The sequence below is a fragment of the Rhinolophus sinicus genome, chromosome 16, assembly GCF_057876585.1.
Source record: "Rhinolophus sinicus isolate RSI-liver-muscle chromosome 16, RSI-T2T, whole genome shotgun sequence".
NCBI classification, from domain to species: Eukaryota; Metazoa; Chordata; class Mammalia; order Chiroptera; family Rhinolophidae; genus Rhinolophus; species Rhinolophus sinicus.
Genome location: NC_142516.1, coordinates 107697236 through 107722770, shown reverse-complemented (window position 1 = coordinate 107722770; position 25535 = coordinate 107697236). Strand labels below are relative to the sequence as shown.

The window sequence follows — 25535 nt, the reverse complement described above, 5'->3', positions numbered from 1 at the left end:
GCTTCCTTTGAGAAAAACTAGTAAAGGCAGCACTCTGTGCCTTCTTACTGCAAAGGGACAGCTTTCTCCTGAAGTTGCTGCTGTTAGAGAAGTCTTGCAAAGGCTGTGATGGCAGTATGCAAAGAATATGGTGAAATGACTCCATGTCCATCCAACCCTGCAGGAATTAATTCCCCTCCCTGAGCCTCAAATTCTTCCTTTGTAAAATGTGGTGGGCAGACTGAATCAGAAAACAGAAGTAATTCTAAATTTCTAAAAATCTTCTCTCTTTCCCTTTCTTCCAATAAAAAAAGCTTAAGCTGTAAGATCATAGCAAAGTCCTCCTGCTTTCCATATACCTGAGATTAATTCATGTACTTTCTAAGATGATAAAGTTATCTTCAGAAACACAGGCGTCCCCGGATTAGAAGGACACCCCCTGGGGTCTTGGCTGCCATTCTGGTCCAGGAGCTCAGTCAGCATCCTATGCCAGGCAGTGGCCCAGCCACCATCCACTGCCTACGTCCCAGCTGATGTTCTCTCAGGAGACAACACTTTCCTTTCCAAAATGTTTACTTTTTGCTCAAAACAATGATGCATGTGTGGTTAGGTCTTCATTTGACTCACTACCTGAACAATCAGCTTTCTTATGTTATTTCTCCAAAGCAGAATTAACTCACATAATTTTGTGTCAAGCCACCAGGACTCTTTGTTGCATAAAAAAGTTAAGATATCACCCAATCTGGCCTGAACGTTCTTCCGGAATATCTCGTGGCATCACCGTGTCTAGGTAGCCTAGTACGTAATAGTCTTAATTGACTTAATTAGCCAAACATGAAACTTGTTCAATACTGCCCCTGTAGGCATCAAATTCTTAAGTATTTATAACTTAATAAATTACAATTCAGAGTTGTGTTAACAATTTCAGTTTGTTCCAGCCCTTATTAGAGTTGAGACTCCTGAATCTATTTCAAGTGGGAAACTGCCAATGAAGTGTTCAAAGCATTTCATACTCACAAGTCACATCTTGTCATCTTTCTTATCCACATGAAACCAAGCCCTATTTCACTCTTGTTTACATTTTATTATTGTAGTTATTAGTAATAAACAAATAGAAATAGGATAACAAACGGAAAATGTTCAGGATAAAGAATCTCTTATGAATTAAAATGCATGCGTACAAACGTGAGTTACTTCCCACTTCTGTCCCACTGTACAAATAGTTTAACAAAACAGTCCACAGGATGCTGTGAGCAGCTGATACCATGACCTGGGCAAAGGTCCCCAGTTGTGTGACAGCTCAGGCTGATCTCTGTCTAGATAACCAGCTTCTCCACACTGAGTGTACTTGTGGTTTCATCCTCTTCGTTTGACCCAAAATATCCCGGAAGATCCAGCATCCTTTGCTCAGCCTCTGTGAGGCGGAATGATGTATTGTCATAGAAGGCGAACTCGGGGTGGGCTGGGAAGCTCTGACACCTGTCTTTTCTACATTGAGAGGGGCTCAGGGGGCTGACCCTCTGGTAGCTATCTTTGGGGGCCGTGGGTGAAGGCTGCTTCCTTGAGACATTCCTGTGACTGGGGGACGGTCCCCTCCGAGCTCTGGGAGGCTCTGTTCTCTCACCTCCTGCCATGAATCCTGCCTGGCGATCCCCCAGGTCTGATTTCCTTGTGGGCTGCCCCAAAGTGTAGGACTTCGGGAGAGGGCTTAATAGACCACTGGTTCCACCTGTCCCTTGAAAAGAGTCCACTTTCTCAGGAAACACGAGGGCGCATCGACTCTGAGGCCTAAATCTGTCTTCGGCCTGGTCCCAGGGCCGCGCCCTAGCACTGTAAGCCGGCGCCTGCCGAGGGGTCAGGGTGGACATGCTTCTCTCCCTGAACGGCCGGGCCTGCTTGGTTTCATGGAAACTGGCCGTCCTCCTGAAATGGGAACTCCTAGCGTGGCTCCTCTCCGACAGCCCCCCGCGGCTGCCCACGTGCCTCATCTGTGACTTGCGGATCAGGGTCTGGCTGGGGCTGACAGCACAGCTGGCCTGGGAGGCAGCGCCATCCGGCCGGGAGGGAGGCTTCTCGCCAGCGCCCGCCGCAGGCTGCTCCAGAAATGGGGATTTGATCCGGAACTTGTTTGCCGCAGCTTCTTCGGGGCTTTCCAGGTCTAAGGGCGGGGCTGTGGCAGCGTCGATGGCGGTGTCGGTCAGGGGACTCTGAGACACGTGGTACACTTTGGTGGTTTCCGTCAGGCCTTTCTTCTTCATCTCCTTCAGCTGCTGCTGGGCAAGGCGGTAGCTGAACAGAGGGGGGATGATCTTCTGGGCGTTGGACTGGAAGCTCTCGCTGCCGGACGCCTCGTCCTCCGGGGTCACCGGCACACTCCGCCTGTAGGTCAGCGGGATGCCGGGGTCCCCCGGGCTCCCCCCAGGCCCATCGCCTGCATCCGAGAAGCTCCCCCGCTGCTCGCTCAGCTCGCAGATGTTCTCCTCGTCGGAGTTCTTCCGGAAGCTGGGGGAGTGGATGGAGTTGTGCCGGGCAGGGGTGGTGCATTTCGGCGGGCGGCCGAACTTCCTCCACAGCGTGATGAGAACGGTGGCGACGATGATGAACAAGCAGAGGGATATCCCAGTGACCGTCACAATGTTGTTGGACTTCACTGGACCCTGGGGCTGAAGAGGAGACGAACTGGATGGTTGGAAAGCTATAAAAAAATAATAATAATAAATGTATTCTCTAGTATTTTTTTTTCTGCATGGTTTTAAGGTCTCTGAGTGGCTTACTCGGGTTATCTACCAGTTAAAGAAAGTAAAATAAACAAGGACTAGGATTTGTAGTCTTACATATGTATCTCTGCTGGCAACTTAAGCCAAACTGAAAAACAGAGACCCATGGAAGTGAGGTGACCAGATAAGCCATGATAAGGTGATCTGGGCTTGCTAGCTCCTGTGACACTTGCCTCAAATTTTCTACATAGAAACTGCATGAGGGAAGCATCAAGGTGAAATCAAGGTTTTCACTTAAGGTACACATGGGATCTCTGTAGTTAAGTGTACCTTTGAGATGCACGTCGGGAAATTTTTACAAGTATAAAACTCGAAATGCAAAATAATTTGGGTAGACTATACCTAAATTAGCCCATGTCAAGAAAAATTAATACTTGAAAATAAGACTTTTGACAATATAATTCACTTTTCTCTCCAATATACAGAAACTGTCTTTCCTAAATTTGAAGCCTCCGCTTTCTCACTCTTCTATTTTCAACAATCCACTCCCCTTCCTACCTTCCACATGGCATGGATTTTTCTTCTTCTTCCCTGCTCTCTCAAACTCATTTATCCCACAGTCACCAAAATATTTCACCAAGACTCAGACGCTACCTGAGGCCACAGCCTGTACTGCCACTGAAATATCTGGGGACCCGAGACCAACTTATGCCACGAGGTCTTTTCTCCTTGGTCACCTGCCTGATCTCTTTCATTCCCCACCGTGTTATGGACACTCGCACTCGTCCTGGGCCCATCTTTCCACTGCTCCCCTCTCACCTTTCTACCGTACCCTGTGGGACATCTGACAACCAAACTCCTCGACATCCAGAACCTTTCTACAAAACACTCCCTTCACCTCCTCGCCTTCCCTGGGTGCTGGATGTCCTGCAGGGCACAGCTTCTCCCCCACCTCCTTAGGAGGGCAAGCTTGACACCTACACTATTTATAAGCAAAGAGGGCAACAGCAGGTGTGTCCTCAGTGTCCTCATTTCTGACTGCCACTTTCAACCACCTTTCACCTCCATATAAAACTTCTCTTTGGATGCCCAAGCCATTGCTTCTTGGCCTTTGGGCTAAGACCAAGTGTGATGTCCAAGCCATCCACCAGCCTCCCCGACTCCTCCCTCAGCACTGCCATCTCCCAGCCCCATGGCAGCCATCACTCACTAGCACCTGGGTCCCTGTTCCTCACCATCCCATAGGTAGGACCATCTGGGCGACTTCAGTGTTATATCATATCATACCTTCCCATTGTCTGCAGCTGCTCCTCTTCTGAAATCTTAAACGTCATAGCACGCTTTCTGGCTGTGTCCCTCTCACGCACTCTGTTGCTACACTGGTTATCCAACCTCACTGACACTTCTGATTCTCCAACCCCTCTATTTTCTCCCAATCTGCCATCCATCTCCTGGCCTCACTTCTCTCCCTACAGCCATGATCCAGCACTAAAACCATTCTCCTGCCAATAACCTGAACTCTCTGACCCCTAACACTGAGCTGTACCCTTCTCCCTGCTCTGCAGCAGAAGTCCATCACCAGATAGTCGTAAACCCAGACATGTGAATTCTTAGCTGCTCCAGCCTGCCCCTGGTGAAGAAAATAACTCACCCACGCAGGCCAGTGCCTCTGTGTGCTCATAGCACCCAACCTCGGCTGTGCTCAAATCCTTCTATGGGTTCCTAGGCAACTCACTCTTCCAAAGTTTTACCACTTTCCTCAAGCCCCACCTAATCCTCTTCCTCAGCAGTCTGCTAGCTCACAACAAATAGAAGCTATCAGGCAAGTGCACCCGAGCTGCTTCTGCCATCCTCTCCTCCATAAACTTAGCAGCAGCTGTACCTCTATTTACCTCTTTCTCTACAGAATTAGTGGGAGAAGTGTCTTCCTATAAAGGCAAGTCCACACAGTGCTCTCTAGGCCACCCTTCCTCTTGGTCATCATCCCTCTGTACAAATTAATCCCCAGCTTCTCCTCTACGCAGCTGCACAGAAACATGCTCTAGCTCTTCTCACTTTAAAAAAACCTCTCCAGTCCCCTCTCACGACTGCCACAGCCATATCTCACCCCTTGTCTTCCCAGCCAAGCATACAGAAAGAGGAGTCCACCTTTGCTGACTTACTGCTTCCACATCTTCACCTCTGGCTCCTGCAACCTGTCCCTAGGATTCCAATGAAATAGCTTCTGTCAAGGTCATTAATGACCTAATAGCCAATTCAAATGCATTCCGTCCTGATATTCCTTGACCTCTGCAGCATTGCCTACTGTGCAATACTTCCTGTGACTTTTTCTCTTCTTGGTAATAACATTCACTATCTAATCTGGAGAGAAGGACATGAGCTTTGGAGCCAAGGGGATTCAGATCCCATCCTGGCTGCACTGGCTCTGCTCTCCCCATCAATGTCTCACCAACATCTCCATATACCCAAGGTCACCACCCTGCTCCCAGAACCTGGGCCTCCTCAGATATACCCGGTCCATGGGGTGGCCAGTGCTAGCATCCTGGGTTTTATCCTGATGCTTCCATCTCCATCTCTTTCCACACCCAGAGCCTCTGACTCCTTCTCTCCTCTGCATCCCCACTGCCGGTGCTTCATTTTCCACCTGGGTTACTGACAGACTCCTAACAGGCTCACTGCTGCCACTCCTACCCATCCTGATTTATACTCCACACGACAGCTGAGCGATCCCTGTAAGACACAGGTCCAAACTTTCAGGATCTGGCCCCTGCCTGTCTATCCAGCCTCGTTTTTATCAGTCTCTCTTGGCACACTATCCTGTGGCCACATTAAACTATTTTAAGTTCTCTGGGTCTCGAGGTGCCATCTTCTGCCATGCTTCCATCCCTCTGCTAAAATTCCCTTTCTCACCGAGTTCACCTGGGTGAGTCCTACTCAGCTCTCAAACTTCAGCTCAAATATCACATCTTCCAAGAACAGAGGTGTTCCCAGCATGGATTATCATCCCTGAAAGCTTCCATAGCAAGCTGTGGATACCTTTAGCAGTGCAGGCTCTATATGGTACTATATAGTACACCTGGTTATATGTCTGCTGAGCAACTGTGTCATAAGCCCCTTCCAGACAGGGGCATGTCTTATCTATATATTCCCAACCCCAGTCACAGTATATTGCACATGGCTGTTACTCAATAAATGGTAGATTACTTAATTGATCAATTCATTATTAACAAAGCAATAGCACAACGATCAGTATCCCACCAGACAGAACGTGGGTGCAACAGCAATTGGATCTTCCCCCTCCCGCGTTCAACAAGATGGACCAAATTAACGTCGGACTACAACCAGACCTTGGCATAAAAATGTCCTTTCAAGGCCAAACAAAACTCTAAACTCGCAACCAAGTGAAAATAGTTGAATGCTGAAAGAACTGTTTCCTGATTTATCACTTCTTTCATCTGCATGGTTGCTGATGTCAGGGCGGAGCAGCATTCTGTTGCACGTTGTGGGCCTCTTCCTTGGCTGTCTCCCTTCAAAACCAGAGCTGGAGAAAAGCCCCTAAGCTGCTGGACTCGCCCGTCTCTGCCTCATCTAGTCTTCCCTCTTTCACCTGCAATGAAGGCACTTTCCTGATGCTAGTCAGCCTGCAAACAGACCTCCCTATTTCCAAAGAGTGGAAAATAGGTTGAAGAAAAAAAAGAGAACACTTGGAAGAAATGATTGTATGTATCCACATAAGCATTTATCTGAGGACCACTTACCATAAAAGTAGGGGTGCCTGTAGCACCTACCCTTTGTGCTCATTTGTAATGTATGAATTTCTAGCTCCCACCCAGGATTAAAGAGTTAAGAGGCCAGAACATGAAATAACACCAATCATCCTCAAAAACGATTGCTCATTTCAGGTTGTTGATGCTTCTAGAAAGCTAGACTGGTCCATCTATAAAGGCAAAGTATTTGAGATCGGTAGCTTAGTATAGGGTCAGGTTGAGGGCCCTGCTGTCTAGCGTTTTATGGTCTTGGGCAGGTCACGTACCCACATACATGTTGCAGAGTCCTCATCTGTATGTGGAGATAATGATGTACCTACTTCACATGTACAAGGCACTTAGGAAAATGCCTCGTAGGCAGCAAACTCTCAAGACCTGAGCCCAGCATAACAATCCTTACCTTGCAGAGTTATTGTGAGTGTTAAGTGAGATGGTATATTTAAAGTGCTGGCAAATAGCAAATAGTCAATAAATGGTTGATATTGCCGACACTTCTAAAGGTGCAGTAAAAGCCAGTGGCAGTTGATTTTAAATTCATTTGAGTATTAGGGATATGTCAACACAACATGCAATCTCAGAATTCAGAGGAATAGGTGTATTATGAAGGAAGTTATACACGAGGAAGGACCTATGAAAAATGAAGGAGACTTATAAAGAAAAGAGTAGACAGAGAAGAGAGCCTTAGAAAACAGTATGACATATAACTGGAGAAAGAATAGATTTGGGGTATGGCCTGGACTTATGAAAAAAGAGGGGCAGGCTGAGGGCTAGGAGAAGAGACTTGAGTCTGAAGCTGTAATAGGAAAAACACAGAGGAAAGAATGTCCTTAGGATGCTGGAATAAAGGGAAGAAGGTAGGCAGCACTGGGTGGAACGACAAGAACAAGAATGATTTCCTAAGGTCACAGGCACAGACACTGACCAAGGTGTGGCCAGGTGCCTGTGTTTTTGGCTAAAAGGTTCTCTGAGATCCAAACACAGAAAAACATCTAACTCCTCCAGATGAGAAAGGGACAAGGAAGTGGGGATGGTTTTCTAACCTGCAATTGGAAAGCAGAAAAGTCAGGACTTGACAGAAGGACTTTATCTAAGGGTCAGGAACACAGCAAAGGCCAGCCAATTAAATGGAAGACTGGTTGTATATCAGAAGGTGGGATGGTGTGTGGGAAGAACAAGGATTCTTTAGAGCTGTAACCTGTGACAAATGAATGGGATTCAGCTCCGTAAACTAAAGCAAACCTAACTGAGCCATGTAAGCATCACATCTATAGACAATTCACATCAAATTCTCATTGAACACCTACTAGTGTGTGCCTTCAAGATGCTTAGAGGATGAAGGAAAGAGCAGTCTCCAGGTGATGTCAAGAACTCTCCCCACCTTCGCCTCCTGGGTACGGCTGGTAAAGAATAAGTATAAGGCCATCCAGGAGATAAGACAGGGTGTATTGCCTCATTTTGACAAATAATGGTCTATGGAGCTTTTCTGGGCTGACGGGGAGAAAATAAAATTTTTTTAATGTTTTCCCATAATTTGGGTGGGGAAAAGTAAAGGAGGGAGAACTAAAACAAAAGTAAAAACAAAACAAAAAAATCCTGGGAAGAAATGATAATTTCTCTCATTTTTATACATTTAAAAATGATTTCATATATCTCAACCTGTAATTTAGATAGATTTCCTTGTCACTCTGTCTCTTCTATAGTGTTAAATCCCCTTGCATCTCACTGGCAAGCTACTCCTAGTTAATGACACACTAATGAGTACAGAGTTAGTACAGCCAGCGGCAACAGCAGGGTTTTAATGAGTCCACTCCTGAACTCAGAGTGGTGATTTTCAGGCAGGTCTGGGTTCAATAGTCTGTCTGGCGAGAGACTCCTGAAGAAATAAGAATACCTACCAGCGCACTCCTCCAGGGAACACGGGGAGGTCTCCGAGGACATTCCAGGGCAGCCAGGTCTGGAGGAGAAGGAAGTCAGGCACACACGGCGACGCTCTCTGACACCATCCCCACACGTGGCACTACACTGGCTCCAACGCTGCCACAGTCCCCAAGTTTCTGCAAGGACATTAGCCATGCTTTTAATACTAGTTCATTTGAGAATCAGAATCTATTTGCACCCAAATGAAGCAGAAAACTCAAGTCTTGGGCCTTGAAAAGTCAGTAAATAAAAGCATTTCCAAAGATGTAGAAAGGTAGAAAGAGTGTTGCTCCTACCCTTAAAACAGGAAAGCTGTAGAAACTACAAAATGTTAACCTTTCTAGAACCCATAAAAAACTAAGGTCACCGGGCAGCCAAATGGCCTTAACTATAAGGAAAGACAGGCTCCTCCAAGGACAGACACGATGCAAACACTGCTTCCTGCAGCAGGTGCCAGGCATCATACAAGCTGGTGAGAGGTCATCCAAAAATGTACTGAACCACTAGAAGCATAGTGTGAGCTAGCATGGAACATAGAACAACCGAGAGCCATATACCCAAGGGGCATTTGTACCCACTTTCAGGCTCTTTTCTGCAGATCTCACCACATGCTTACAAGAAGGATGAAGGGAGGCACAAGACCAAAAAACGCCTTCCTGTTGGTGGAGGCCTGTGGAGGGAAGAAGCACTGTGGGCAAGATTCAAACCTAACCCAGATCCCCCTCCCCACCTGCCCTATCAACAAATGCTTCAACCACTGGGGACAAGGCAGAAAACTCTGTCCCTTTAAGAGCACCAGTTGGGATCTAGTGCTACTAGGGAATGAAAAAAGAAGAAAGTCCTTCATTCCTGGAGAAGAGCAGAAAATATTCTGGGCCCAGATTGTTAGAGAGCTTCTACCACTGGGGAGGGGCAGGATCATCAAGAGGGCTCCATCCTCGAGACTCAAGGGCTCAGCATTCGCCAAAGACTAAGGCTGACCTGGCAAAGAGTATGTTCTCTCACCCCAACTGCCCAACCCCAACCCTGCAGCATGTTAGCAATTACCAAGTATCAAATAACAACAGCCTACTGCTGGGGCAGGGTCAAGAATGACAGGTGAAAACCTCTCTGATGTGCAGGTTCAAGCTTAAAGCAGAGGGTGCAATAGAAGCATGGAAAAACCCCTCTGGCAACCCAAATCCTACCCTAAATAAAAGCAACATTAGAAAATTCTGACCTCTGTTATGCATTGAAGGTAGCCATAGCAACAACAAAAACCCAAACACAGTTCAATCCCTTACTATATTAAAGACTTGCAAAAACAAAGTATGCCCATTTCCAGGCAAATACGATTTATCGGTGTCTACAGTTCTAAATAAAATGTCCAACTTTCAAACAAAAATTATGAAACACACAGAGAGGGAAAAAACAATAAAGTATCAAGAGACAAAGTAATGAAGAGAACCAAACTCAGATGTGACCCAGATATTGGAACTATCAGAGAGAGAGAAGTTAAAATAACTCTGATTCATATGTTAAAGACTTCAGTGGAAAAGGTGAACAAGATACATGAACAGATGGAAAATTTCATCAGAGAGCTGTAAACTGAAGAGTCAAATAGAGTGTTAGAAATAAATAGCCTGGTAATAGATGAAGAATGCATCCTAGATGCTCATCAGTAGATTCAACACAGCTGAAGAAAGAAACAGTGACTCTGAATATAGATCAATAGAAATCACTCAAACTGAAACACAAAGAGAAAAACAGAGTGAATAAAATAGAATACTCAAGAGCTATGGGACAATGTCAAATAGTCTCTTACACATCTAATTACAATACCAGAAGATAAAAAGAAAATAATGTCCAAGAATTCTGAAAAATTCATTAAAGACACCAAACTATATCCAAGATGCTCAGAAAACACCAAGCAGAATTTTTAAAAAGAGCAAATAAACAAAAAACTTAGGCACACTGCTATTTCAAACTGCTAAAAAATAAAAACAAACAGAAAACTTTGTGACAAGAGGGAGGGGAAAAGGTAGCAATATATCACACATTAGAAGAATAAAGCTGAGAATTACAGCAGACTTCTCATGATGTAGTGATATTTCTAAAGTACTAAAAGAAAAACTGACCAACCCAGAATTCCATATCCAGCGAAAATATCTTTCAAAAGTAAAGTAGAAATAAAGAATTTTTCAGACAAACAAAAACTAATAGAATTTGTTACCAGCAAACCTTCACTACAAGAAATACTAAAAGAAAATCCTTCTGGCAGAAGGTATATAATACCAGACAAAAACTCACATCTATATAAAGAAATGAAGTGTGATGGAAATGACATTTATAAAGGTAAAGATAAGATTCATTTTTTTCTTATTTTTATATACTCTAAATATAATTGATGGTCTAAAGCAAAGTAGTAATAATGTATTATGTGTTTATAGCATATATAAAGTGTATGACAACAATTACACAAAGAATGGGAAGAATGAATTGGGAATGTATTGTTATAAGGTCCTTACACTACACGTGAAGCAAAATAATATTATTTGAAGATAGACTGAGAGTAATTTAATGTGTATTATAAACTCTAGAAAAATCACTAAAAAAATCTTAATGTATAAACAATAAAAAATAGAATAGGTTAAGTAAATCATAAAAAATATTCAATTAATCCAAAAGAAGAAGAAATAGAAGAAAAAAACCAAGAACAGATGGAATAAATATAAAACTAGCAAGATGGAGATCTTAATCCAACCACTTAATGTTTACACTAAATATAAAAAATCAAAATACACCAGTTAAAAGATAGAGAATGTGAGATTGGATAAAAAAAGCAGGACCCAATTATATGCTGTTTAAAAGAAACTGACTTTAAATATAAATATATAAATAGGTTAAAAGTAAAAAGATGGAAGGAGGTTATACCTTGAAAACATTAATCAAAAGAAGACTGGAGTGGCTACATTAATATCAGACAAAGTAGATTGTAGAGCAAGGAAATTACCAGTGATAAAGAGGGACATTACATAATGATAAGATTCAACTTTATACATAGTTATTACAATATTATGACTATATTCCCTATGCTGTACTTTACATTCCCATGATTATTTTGTAACTGCCAATGTTTTTTTTTTTTTTTTTTTTTTTAATTAAAGTTCATTGGGGTGACAACTGTTAGTAAAGTTACATAGATTTCAGGTGTACAATTCTGTAATACATTATATCTCACATCGTGTGTTCGCTACCTAAAGTCAGTTCTCTTTCCAACACCATATATTAGACCCCATTTACCCTCTACTAGAGCCCCCCCTTCGCCTCTGCTAACCCCTAAACTATTGTCTATGTCTATGAGTTTTTGTTACTTCATTTGTTTGTCTTGTTCTTTTGTTTTCAGTTTTAAATACCACATATCAGTGAAACCATATGGTCCTCTGCTTTTTCTGTCTGACTTATTTTGCTTAGCATTATAATCTCAAGATCCATCCATGTTGTCACAAATGGTCCTATTTCATCTTTTCTTACTGCCGAATAGTATTCCATTGTGTATAATTACGTATAGTGCCAGGTGTGTACTAGGCTTATGGGGGGGGCGGGGGAATCACTTCATAAGTCTAACTGAATGCACACCTGAAACAAATATTTAATGTCAATTGCAATTGAAAAACAAATGTAAGGCACAGTTAAAACAACCTTCTAGGAAATAATTATATACAAAATAAAAAAGAGTGTCAACTCAAGCAAGGAGCCTTAACAACCCTAAATGGGGATGTACCTAACACCTGAGCTTCAAAATACATACAAAACACTCCTAGGACAGTTAGTGACTGAAAATGCAAACTTCTCTTCCAAGCATATATGCAATCACCGCCAGAGTAAGTGAATAGTCCCCTATAAAGAATTATCCTAAGCCCCTTCTCCATCAGCACCCATCCAACCCCAAGACCCAACGCTAGGTCTAGCCAACTAGTCATGGCAACGCTAGGCATCAAAACATCTTCTGCATAAAGGTCTCTCGTCATCCTTTACTAGCAAAAACTCACAACGCAGTCTAAGGTACACAAAGCAATACAAAAAAAGGAGAACGTGTAAGGCAAATACATTCTCAGGTGAGCCAAGTGGTGTAATCTTTGGAGTGAGTCATGGAATATGAGTTCTTTAGAGCAATTAAAATCTCTGGGATTTATACAAGAGTGGGAGCATTACAAACCAGTATCCTGGACCAACATCAACTGAGGTGTGGTAATTATGTTCCATCCAGAGGTTCAACTGAACACAATATTGGTTCTGTGCCTCACGGATCACAGTGCATCTCTTCAGATGGCAGAACAATGAGCCAGCTTTGTCCTAAAGCTTCAGAGTTGTTCAGACACTAAGCCCCCAGCACTTGCAAAGCTTTGGGAATCTGATACTAAAGTCTCTGAGTTAATGTGTTGTGATTTATTTTTGAAAAATCTATTGACAATTTCATTACTGTGAAATCTAAATTGACAATTAAGTCAATTTATAGGCTATCCTTCTCTTGAGCTCATATTTGAGACCACAATAGGTAGAAATACAAAAGCTAAGAATCCTTTTGTTATTCTTTCTTAACTCTTCTTTACATAAATTTAATTTATTTAAATATATAAAGTCATTTGTCAAACTGACAACAAAAATTTTATTGGGGGGGGCCAGAAAAAAATCAAAATTTTGATAAAAGCATGAATCTTAATGTCAAAAATCTCATTTTGAAACGTTTTGTCTTTTCCCCTTGAAAGTAAAATCATGGTTTGCAGGATAATCAACAATAAAAATTAAACATTTAAGCTAAGTTTTATATATTATTCTTTCTATTTCTAAACCAAATTAATCAAACAGGAAACAGGAAATCACTCAAGTAAAGTAATGAACAAATTTAATCAGGCAAATTTTAAAAAATGCTTTAAGTAACTCGACCTACTGTGTTTCCCCCAAAATAAGCCCTAGCCGGACCATCATCTCTAATGCATCTTTTGGAGCAAAAATTAATGTAAGATCCGGTCTTATTTTACTGTAAGACCAGGTCTTATATAATATCAGTCCGGGTCTTAGATTAATTTTTGCTCCAAAAGATGCATTAGAGATGATGGTCCGGCTAGGGCTTATTTTCAAGGAAAGAAGGTATTCCCTAAAGATTTCTGCTAATAACTTTAAGGAAGCTACTTCCTTGGATAAAAGCATGCTTTTATCAAAAGGCAAAATGGGAACTCATTGGATAACTGTAGTTCATGTATTAGAAATGAAAAGCAAGATGACCAATATTCCAAATAGTCTTACTTCCTGAATGAAAAGTTGTTTTGTTCTGCCCTGTTTAGATGTCCATACATGTCCATACTCACACTACATAACAAACCTGTTTGGCCAGGAAAAATGTCTTTCCAGCCACTCTAGAGGATATTAATTCTAAGTGAGAAAAATTTGTCTGGAGTAGGGAAAGGGAGAGTTGTTTCCACCGCCCAAACTATCTGTAGGAATACAGCCTCTGAAATATTCACATCTGCAAGGGATTTTTCTTAAGAGACTAAGGCAACTAAACAAAGCATGCTATGAGAAAATTCTATAGACGTGAGTGAAGAGCTAAAAGCAGCAGTAGGAGCAAGGGCACCTGGATACGCAGTTCAGACTTTCTGTAAACAGAACAAGGCTCACTCGTATTGGCCTAATCAGCTTATGCCTGGGCCAGTGGACTCCAACGTGAGTTACATCCCCTTTAAGAGAGGTGGGCAGCACAAGCTGAACCAATGAGATGAGGAGGAAAATATCAGAACCTTTTTTCTAACAATAAATCTAAAAGCTTATATTGTTAAATACATGGATTGACAGGTGACGTATGGGAGGCAGTATTTTTCTAGTTTTAGGCAAACTAACTCACAAGGTGGACAAGTGGCTTAAGAAGATTCTGGCAAAGAATTAAATGTAATACTATTATTGCAAGCACATGCACATAAGAACAAAATGACAGAGGTGACAGTATTCCTGGTAAAACGCTCTTGTTCAGTCTTTATGAAGGAAAAGCAAGACCATCTCACCAGAAAAACAAGAGGATAACCAAAAAATTTAAATTATCAAGAAAAGTATGTGTTAACTGCACATGATTTTTATTTGCTTCCCCCCAAAAAAACTATATGAATATGAATTTATACCCTCTATCATTAATTCTCAACTGTGCCTCAAAATATATATAAATATATATTTTGCCTTGAGATAGATACAGGAACCACACTCCCTGGATGAAACCCTGGGGCAGGTGTGTTCAGAATATAGGGTTTCTCAATATCAGTTTTTGTAAGTTATCACAGTGCCTGTGCCATATATTACTAATACTCCCCATAACCACACACATTAACATCTATGCAGAGAAAAATATAAGCATTCAGACTAAGTAGGATAAATGAAGATCATAAATAATCATTTTTGGTAACACCTATTATATGTTTGCTGTAAATTGTTATTTACATACTATCTTGTGGTTCTAAGACATATTTGGGAAGAGAGACAAACATATCAAACACATTATTCCATTTTCAAAAGAACTAGTAAGAAATTCAGTGGAGTCAGTGGCTCACACAAGACATGGTGGGTTCAGTGAATGGCATCATTCAGGGACTTTACTGGTGAGAGCTGTCAATTTTATCAGAAAATTAAAAGAAGAGAACTTGATTCAGTCGAAATTTTTTATACTAAAAACGCAGGAAGGCACCGAGGTTCCAATCAGTAGCATAAATTTCACAGATCAGCCAGGGTCAGGGTCATTGCTGGGCAGCCACACAGACTCTGGGGTCTCCAGGGGCATTGAGTCCCTCCCGGTACTGCTTCCAGCCCTGCTGCTAGGGGTGTCTGGTTGCTGCAGCCCCACAGGGAGCCTGGACACAGAGAACCACTCCCTGTTCCGGCCCTCTCTAGTGTCTTCCCCCCACTACTGTGGGGAAAATCCCAGTCTTTAGACACTGAGTGCAAGCATCTAGGCAAAGCCGACAATCAACAAGGTAGACTTCCTGTTTCCAATGTCTTCTCGTCAAATGGTCCAAACGTCTCTACTCCCCTTGGTTTGTTTCGTTAAATTCAGTCAATTAGAATTTTTTTTCTCTTAACAAAAGTAACCCCTTTGGAAAAGGCAAGCACGCCTTGAATGATTAGTTTAATATAATTGTTTTCCTACCAATACTTAGCTGAGATTAGCCACACCTGAGTTCAGTTTTCACTGTAAGGAACACATCCTGAACAGCTGTCAGTGTGCCAGGCATACTCGTGAACCAAATGAAGATCATAAACAGCTTCCTGGAAGCACAGATTGGCTTCGCCACCAAACGAGCTTCTCCAGTCTGGGGGTGGGGTGGGGGAGGGGTGGTGGGGGAGGAAAGGCACTGAACAAGCAATGACCCTTGGTGATAAATGCCATGAAAGAGGAACTGTGCCAGCTGACAGCAAGGCAACTTAACTAGTCTGGGTTGAGGAAGAGTAACCCAAGTGGAGACTTGGGGGACAGGTTAATGCTAACCAGGTGAAGGTGGGGGGAGGGGGTTCCAGGGTCTCCCCTATAGTGACTGTGAGGTGGGCAGCCTGGCCATGGAGCACCCTGTGGATTCTCACCCTCCCATCAAGTGAGGTGACTGACAGGCTTTAAGCAGGGGGACAGCCTCAGCTGACCTCAGTTTTCAACAATCCTTCTGGCTACAGAGAGCAAATGATGTGAATGGGGGGACCCAATTAGGAATCTGTTGCAAGAGTCCAAGTAAGGGATGATGGAGGCTTGAACCAAGTGGTGTCGATGGAACTGGGGACACATGGAGAGATTCAGACATTCAGAGATTTTTTTTGAGAACACAAAATCCACAGGACTTGGTGAATTATTTATAGGAGGTGAAGAAGAGGAAGACGCCTGGGTTTTGGGTTTGAACAATGGACAGACGGTGGAGTCCTACACTGAGGAGCAGGTTTAGAGGGCAGGATGATGAGGCCAATTCCACGTGTGTTGCTTTTAAGGTGCCTGGAAGACACCTGAGGGCTGACAAGCTATTCAGCAACTCAGAGGTCGGGGAGAGATGCCAGTCAGGAGACTGAGCACGCAGCATAGTGCTCACTATGTAAAAAATGCAGTAAAAAATGCAGACTCTAGGACAAGATGTAGAAGTCCAGCACTTAAGGAGATGAGACAGGCGGTGGAAGCAGCACGCAAAGGAGACCACAAAGGGACAGCCAGGTGGCCGGAGGTAAACAAGGAGGTGTGCCGTCACAGACTCAAGATCAATGAAGATACGAACTGAAAAGTGTCCCAGGATTTTGGGACCTGAAAGTCATCCACGGGCTGCTTTAGTGAGAGCAGTTTCAGGGGAGGGGTGTGGGTTTGGAGTGGGTTGAAAAGTGAATGTGAGGGGAAGAAATGAACCCCAAAATATAGGTGACCTTTTCAAGAACCTGGGCTATATAAAAGGAAGAAGAGATTAAGGGTGATTTCTGAGGGAGAAGCAGGCAGTGAGGGCTGATTCTGTTTTCTTCTTAGATAAGCAAGTTAAGTACATTTCAAAGCTGATGGGAATAAGCCAGTAAAGAAGGGACAGTTAGAGACAGAGGAGAGAGAGGGGGGATAATGATTAAGAGAAGGTTCCTGAAATGGGCAGAGAGGCTGGGCTCCGCAATGGAGTGGAGGGTTCATTTTGTCCTGCAGGAATGACACTTCTTCCCACCACCCCGACAGCAAAGGAGGTGAAGAGGATGGGACGAATGCCTGTAGGCTTGGAGATTCTCGTGGGACTGTGAGGGAGCTGCTTGGTGTGGCAGGGGGCAAGTCAGCTCTGAGACTTAACCAGGGGGCAGAAGGGAGGTTTGAGGGAAGCGAGCATAGGAGGTGAAACAAGTGGCTGTGGAAAACAAAAGCAGAGCCGGCCAGAGAGCCTCCCTGGGTAGCGTGGTGGGCCCAGGTGAGGGCGGAGGCATCATCTGGAATGACACTTCTTCCCACCCCAATCTGCCTGGGTGCTACCTTCTCATGCAGTTTGGGTGGAGTGGGTGGCCAGCACATGGCTGGGCTCATGCAGAGGTGTGTGGCCCAGCAGGTGCATCAAAAGGACAACAGGGCAGAGTTTAGGGTGTTGGAAGGAGAGAGACTGATGGGATGACCTGTGGAATCCAGGCTGCACAGAGAGGCAAGTGCAAGCAGGGCAGTGGGGAGACAGTCAAAGGAAACGGACTTCCTCTAAGGAGATGAAGGATGAATCTGGAGCAAGAAACACTTGGAGTTACAAAGATGGTTGGAGGTTTGGGCTGTCAAGGGGCATGGGGCTGGATGGGGATGAAGACAGAGCATGTAGATGAACCACACAATCACTGCCAGGGTAAGCTCTTGCCAAGACCAGGCTCGCACCCAAGAAAAGGGAAAGAAATGCAAAGAGGAGCATGAGGTATGGATGGAATTATAATAACCCCAGTTCTTTGTGATTAGAGAGGGCACTAAGCAAAGAATTCAGAATTTGAAAGTTTTTAGAAATCTGGCTTTGAAATCTCACTAAAGAGGCTTCATTCTTATAATGAAGGACATAAAAGGAAAGAGACGTGCTCAGCAAGAGCAATCCAGAAGTACTAAATACAGCTTGGGATTTAGCTTTAAATTCTGATCATACCAGCCATGGACTGGCCATCTGATGTAATAATGTTTATTGGTTCTTCCTATACGCGTGGCACTATGCTAAGAACTGTACACATTTATTTCATTCAGTTCTCACAACTCTCTGAGGTAGATACTCTTATTATCCTCACTTTACTGACGGAGAAACTGAGACAGAGAGAGGTTAAGTCAGCAGTGAGCCATGTATGCTTACCAGCATTCTTAATTTTTCACATAAGGATACTGCCATTTGAGACATTGTGAGGAGTGAACCATAAAAATGACAGTACAGTTCACAGAAAAGTAAGTTCATCTAAATTCCATATAATGATTTTGACTACATAAAGGCATCAGTTTGATTTTTAAAAAAATTAAATCTCAATACCAACCTATATTTCTCTGAATTAGCATGCAATCCTGCTCCTTTGCAGAAAACTGGCTTTTGCTTGAAATGCCAAAGTCAAAGCAGTATTTATTCCTCCCCATGTCAAACAAAGTGCAGTTGAACACTGTTCTCCTCTGTCCCAAGGTCAGGCTGTTTTCAGCCAGCCGGATGCTCCTTTCCCCGACGCGTCTGGGGGCCTCCTTGAAGACGGCAATCACTCCTTGGACAAACATGCATGGCGGTGGCAGCACGCTCACCTCCACCTCAGACTCACATGTGAGTTCTGGCACCATCACCAATTTGTATCCAAATTTCTGGGCCAGGTCAATGGGTCCTGTGGAGGTAATGACTGAGTCTCGGCCAAGCAGTTTCAGCACCACAGTGACATAAGCTTCTGGCCCCACAGATGCACAGCCAAACTCAACCCACTGACCTTGAGCGAGTTCTGTCTTCTTGCTGGTTCTTATCTCCAGGGGCTGTCCCTGCCTTGTTTGTGCCTCAGGAAGACTCTTGGTGAAGATGACATCCACCACGACACTGGGCTTGTCCCCAGGGAACAGACACAGTGGTTGATTGGTGAAAAGGCCCACCTGGAAGGTGCCTTCTGCTGTCCCGGATGTCCTATTTAGGTCAACATGAAAGATGGGCCATTCCACCTTCAGCAATGCACCTTTCTCCCACCAGGGGACTGGAGTGCTGCTGTCTGTGGCTTCCAGACTCATTGTGAACCAGTAGTCACCAGCCTCCTTGAAGTAGAAGCACTCAAACTCGACTGTCCCCTGGGACTCGTTGGTCAGGAGGTATTTGGTGGTCACGGTCTGATTGGTGTTGGCCTCCAGCAACAGCACAGACACATTCCTCAGCGTCCCATTAGCACCATCAAAATACTGGAAATCCACAGACACGGTGGTGTTGCTTAGTGCTACATGTCCTGGCTCTCTCACGAGGAGATACTCAGCTTCTCCAAGAACTGAAATGAAATGATCAGAGTGGGTTTTACAAAGGTGGTAAATTTGAGCAGCACTACTGGAGACATGGAAGAAAAAACTCATTACGGACACAAGAGAAGTCCGCACTGAGCCAAGGATGATGTACAATGACTGATTCTGGGGGCCGGGCACCGCACTGTCTCCATCCTACAGCGGCTTTGTTCCTTTTTCTTCATCTTTTATGGTTACGTTTAAAACAACAAATTAGTGATAAATACTCTGAATTCACAACATTCAACAATGTAATATATCTGCAACGAAAATCTATAAAGCAAGAGTAAAAATTGAGAGTTCTTAAGATTAAAAATTCAATACATCACTTTTCTCATTTTAATCATATTCTGGTGTTTAGGTATTTGGGGGAAATGGATTTACAGTGAAGTGAGAGAAAGCTTGGTTTAAATGACATAATAATAAACTGCTCTAGGTTACTTAAAATGTAAGACCCTATACATACTTCAAAATTATTACTTTTCTGATATTCAAGACAGGTACTTGGGCATTTTCACTGTAAAGAAACCATTGCCCTTGGTTTGTATGAGGCAGAAGTATTTATATGAATAAGAAATGTTGACACTCTATTCTGCACAGATCATCCAAGAGATAGAGTGAACACTGATGAAATAGCTGGCTTGTCCTTGGCAATTTTAATGACATCACAGCAACTGCTACTGGCAGATAGATGACTACTAGCCCACAAATACCACTCCATTAAAATCAGTCATATCTTTTGAAAAAGAGACCCATCACAGCAGCTGAAGTAAAGAGTGGAAAAAACAGACACACAGAATCCTTGTTTCTATTTTGAACCCTATCCAAATACGTATCAAAGGAGACAGAATTTGGCAATGCAACTATCAGCTGGCACATGGATAGGATAAGAAACAATTGTAGATTTAAAGGACTGCAGTGCCCTTTTGGTTTGAAAATCAACATGTGTAAGTATGACTTGATTATTCTTATTACATATACCTCATATGCATATGACATGTACATATCATATCATATATATGCCCAAAGGAACTCAATGTGTCGTTTGGGCTGGTACTTTTTAAATAGACCCTTACATGTATTCAATCAATGATTGTTAGAATCAGCACATGAATGAATATATTGGCACATAGACGTTCTGGGGTTTTCTTTTAATTAGCTCAGCATCCATTTCTTACTTAAGATGAGGTGAAATCAAAGATATAAAACTTGGATAGACCTGAATGCTTGATCACTATTTGCTTGAAAAACCTAGTAAGATAAAGTTCTTTTTTTATATATTTATTTAGTCAAAACAGAAGTTGAGGAATACTTCCTTTTGGATGGAGACATTCCAAGGTTAAAGACGGTGGCTGATTCTGGCACAGCTTGTGTGCTGGTTCAGAGCTGACCTGGTACCTTTTTGTGGACAGGTGACTAAAGAGACACCAGTGCTCACTGGATTAAGAAGCTTCTTAGTTAACTAATGAAAGCCTATTGTCAATGACAAGAATTGTCAATGAGACAGATCAGATTCTGATTTGGACAGCCAATCAATGAAAAGACACACACACCCAGCTGGAAATGGAGAAAAAAGATATAATGGATTCGAGCAGCAGCAGCAGCATGTCTGTTAAAGAGAAAGCTTGCTACTTTACTCTACAACTCTTGTTTTTACAAACAAGAGCACCATCTCATTTAGAAAACTACAATTTGGTTGGACGCCATCCTGACTACGACAGTACAGTTTTCTCTATTCTTTTGTTTCCTCTCTCCCTATTACTTTATTATACTTAAAGGAACTGGTGGCTCAATATAAGCATGCTGCTTTTAAAAAAAACAACACGAAATGGTAACGGTATATTTTGATCAATATCAAATGAATAGGGGAAAAAACAACCCACAACTATGAATATACCTCCTCTTCCATTAGTAGCCTCTGCACTCAACTTCTATGCTCTACCCTCTATTTTAAGCTCATTCAATTTTTATTTTTATATTCCAGTAAGGTATTTTGTGCTCAACAAACATCCTCGCAGACTTTGTTTAAATGTAAGATTTTGATGTCTTTATCACTATGAAACCAAGGATACTTTTATAATTTTTTGTATGAGGTTGTTACATGTAATCGGTTTTTAAGTAGGGATAAATGACTTTAAAAGAAATGAATCCCAGATTGGTTCTCCATAAACTGAATGTCTCTTGTTTAAGCTTCTTTAAAAAGAAATGGCTGAGAAAGGAGAGTCACAGGACTAAATGAATACTCTGGTCCATTTAACTGGCCGTGCCACCAATATTACAGGAGCCAAAGTTTGTACCTTTTTCATCAAAATGAAAACAGTTTCCACGCTCACACCATCAACTGCCTTAGATGTTCGTGAAATATTTGGAAATTGTCAAAACTAGTATTAAATTATTGAATCTATTGGTTCAGTAGTTGCATGCCTGAGAAATGAACTCAATTTTTAGAAACTAACTGAATGAAAAAACTAACATTAAACACATATTGTATGCTCAGACATTCAAGGTGTTTCACGTTCTTGATTTTATTTTAGCATCCCAACAACCCTGTGAAGTCAATATGATTGCCAAGGTTGAAAGGGATTAAGAAATTTATCTAAGGCATACAACTGGCAAGGACTGAAATTTTGATTGGTTCCAAAGATATTCTAATAGCAAAACTGTCCTGTCAAAAGAAATGTTACTCTAAACTCCAATGTATAAAACATTGTTTTGTGTGTGTATGATTATCTCCAATTAAACTGAACATGAGTTGTTGTTTTTATCTTTTTAAAGATTTAAAAATATATTTAAAGTGAAATTTGAATCAATAGTTCAGAAGGGTGCAAGGATCCCAGTTAAAAAGAGACTGCGCTGTAAACCCTGCCCTGCCTCCTTCATACAGGTTCACCAGCGTTGATGCATTTATAAACCTCACAATTACGTTTCTTCATTGATCCCTATAGCACTAAGTATACTTACAATACTCACCATAGTCACAGAGCACCACCAACAATAGATTTGAAAAGTCTTTCAACATTTGTTTCATTCTGATCAGCAAAATCCCAAGTCTTTGGTCTCCTCATGTCCTTTCTCACATCCAAATTGTGAATTTTTTTTTTCCAAAAACACCTGAAATTAGAACCTCAAAAAAATGATGGCTCTGTTCCATGTGATTCTTAAAATAGTAATCGTGAAATGACAAAACATATTGTAAGAAGTCAAACTTCCTAGGTGATACGGAAAATAGAAAGGATACTGTTAGGTTGGTGCAAAAGTAATTGCGGTTTAAAAGGTTAAAAATTGCAAAAACTGCAATTACTTTTGCACCAACCTAATAATTTTCACTGGGGAAATGACCTGTAATTGTACACGTCCCTTTTGTTCCGTTAGAGCTCACCTGTTAAGAACATTCAGGATGCCCAACACCAAGATTATCTTTGCAGAACACTTAGGCTCATTTTTATAGCACATCCTTAAGTAGAGAGTTTATTTGCCAAATTTCATCAAAACTAATAGCCAATCTGGGTAACACCTCTTCACATATTTATCTGCCTGGCATTTCACAGTGATTTACTAAATAGTTAATTTACTAAATTTTTGCCAAACTTTCATTGTACATTGTGCTGTGTAGACCTTGCCTTGCTTCCAACAAGGGGACTTACTGTCTTTCTTGCACAGTTGTTGTGTTATCTGGATTGCTTCATTTCTTAATGTGTAGGAGTTATCGCCCAACTATCAAACCTTTAAAAAAGATATCCAGGGTATTGCAGTTAAATGTGAACACCAGGTAGCCCTGACTTTCCTTATTTAGGGTACTCTAAAGAGAAAACAGAGAAATCACAATTATCATTGTCTGTCAGTCTTTTAATACTTGCTGCAGGAGATAGATGATTTCATGCAGCAATCTTCCCAGACCACCTAGGAGGGCAGGAAAGAGCTTGTTGGCCTGTGCTTCAGAATGCTTTGTGGGAGGAGGCACTCACTTTGACACAAACAGCTGTTAAACCACAGAATAAGATGGAGGGCATTTAAGTGCCCCCTTTTTTTTTCCATACTAGAGTCTAGTAAACTGTGGGCTACTAAACATCACCAAGTATATTTTCTTAATGTTTACATTCCCATTACCCAGTTAATAATTTTGAATAAGTATATTATATTCCAAAAATATGTATCTTTACATCCATTAAGATAGAAGTTAATGGAATTAAAAGGACTGACTGAAACAATAAAAAATTCAATGGAAAGAAAAACGATGTGTTACTATTAGCTTTCTTTCAGTAGGAGTTGGCTGAACAAAGGAAATACTGTACTTCCTCAAAGGGAAGCAGAAATCTGAAGCGTAATTATGTAGATGATTAGGGCTCCCTTCCCTCCCCAACAAAAAGAGAAAGTTCAGTTTTGCTGGAATTAGGCACAGATTTGACTTACATCCTTTCTTTGAACATGGACTGGGAAACTTGGCCAAAGACAGCAGGTACGCCTCATGTATCTCCCAGGCAAGCGTGGGCTTAGGGAAATTAAAACTCGTCCTTTAAGTCACTGATACTCAGTAACCAAAGTAAGAAGGAACCAGCCATCCCTAGCTCCCAAAAGGTGAACTGGCTTCTCCCAAATTGCTTGCTTCCCTGCAATAAACATTTTAAAGAAGCTCCTCATTGCAACTGATTTTGTGATTATAACACATTTTCCTTCTGAAGAAAAAGACCAGTAAAACCTAGAATATGTGATAATCTATATTTTGAACTGAGTGGGACTGGAATTATAAAATAAACCAGCATACCTGACATCATTATATGGATTTTTTTAATGTTCTCAAGCTTTGGAAATAAATACTGAATTTTTACTAGCTCAACCATTAACGTAAAGATTTTAACTGAGCATCTCAGAATGGAATTGAATGCTGGGTAAAAAGCACTATTTAAAAAAAAAAAAAAAAGAAGATAGCATGCTTTCATTTGTAACCTTACTGGCTTAATTTATCCCAACGTGTTGTTCACAATACAGTACTGGCTACTTAAAATGTTTGACTTGAGAATCGTTTTGAGAAAGTAAGAACCTAGGTATATTTTCTACACATTTAAAAATACTTCTACATAGCATTCACAGTCATAACGGTTTACAAATTCTAAATGTATCAGCTAGAGGGTAGGCAGAAGTTGTGAATATTCTCAGTAGCTAATGGCATTACGTCAAGCTCAGATCCCATGTTTTTGGTGACACCAGCTAAGATAACCCCCTATAGTGTCTTCATAGCTGCGGAAAAAGACAATGCATTACGCTCAAGTCCATGACCAATGGCATATTAAAAAATAAAAGGGAAAAGAAAAACAAGCAAAGTGATTTTGTCCCTTCTGACAAACCTGCACACGCTTGTGTGTGTACACATCTAATAATATTTATTAGGAGGAAATCCCTAATTCCAAAGCAGCTCGTGTAAACTGGCTTTACTTTTATACGCAGTCCAGTCGACTCTGCCCTGGTCCCACGGGTGGGATGCAGCTTCCCTGGAGAGCTGAGTGCACGCCCAATCTGCTCAGTTTCCAAAGGCTCCCAACTCAAGTTCATGCTTGGATATGTAGCCCTGCCGCTGTCATCTCACAGAGCTCTCTTAAAATGTGGACCATTTTGAAATACTTATCTCATACTCCATATCCCAGAAAGGATTTCTTTTTGAAAATAAGCAAATTTGTTCCGGAACGCTTAGTATTCCAAGACGCTATTCCTCGAGGGTCTCAACTATTTGGACTTAACAAACCCGTCTAAGGTCAGCCTCGGTCTCTTGGCAACACCTGCGTCCGGGGAGAGCCGGGTTCAGGTTAAAGCCGGGACTGGGAGAGGCGGAGACGCACACGTTCAGAGCTTGTCCCCTGGGGGCGGAGGCTGAGCACCAAGGAGCCAGGAAAGGGGACTGGGTGCGTCGAGGAACTGACACCGTCCACCTGTGCTTTCAGGCTGCGGAGAGTGGGAATCGCAGGGTCTTGGAGGCACTGCCCGACCCCAGCGGAGCCACCGAGGACCCCGCGGACAGGAGCGCCCTCCGGGTAACGAAGGCTCCTCTTACCTCTCGGGACCGGCGGGAGCAGCGGTCTGGATCGGGGCGAGTGGTGGCGAGGAGGGCAGCGGGCGAGAGGCCTCAGGGCCTACGAGGTAGCGCGCGGAGCATCCCGCGTCCCGGGAAGAGCGCCCGGGCCGGCTGCG

At 42.5% G+C, this 25535-nt stretch overlaps 1 protein-coding gene across 3 annotated transcripts; it reads right to left on the bottom strand.

The window, feature by feature from the left end:
- Positions 1-1042: 1042 nt before the first annotated feature.
- Positions 1043-25535, bottom strand: THSD1 (thrombospondin type 1 domain containing 1). Of its 3 annotated transcripts, XM_019752176.3 has the most exons (5): positions 25399-25535; positions 22326-22466; positions 18380-19345; positions 8359-8517; positions 1043-2674 (listed from the first exon to the last, which is right to left on the bottom strand). In XM_019752176.3, exons 2-5 carry the CDS (start codon positions 22381-22383, stop codon positions 1296-1298), a joined length of 2562 nt encoding a protein of 853 aa, XP_019607735.3. In that variant the 5' UTR covers positions 22384-22466; positions 25399-25535; the 3' UTR covers positions 1043-1295. The 3 variants fall into 3 exon arrangements, with proteins under 3 accessions (XP_019607735.3, XP_019607737.3, XP_088649238.1); XM_019752178.3 differs by lacking the exon at positions 8359-8517; XM_088793112.1 differs by lacking the exon at positions 25399-25535 and having other exon boundaries at positions 22326-22515.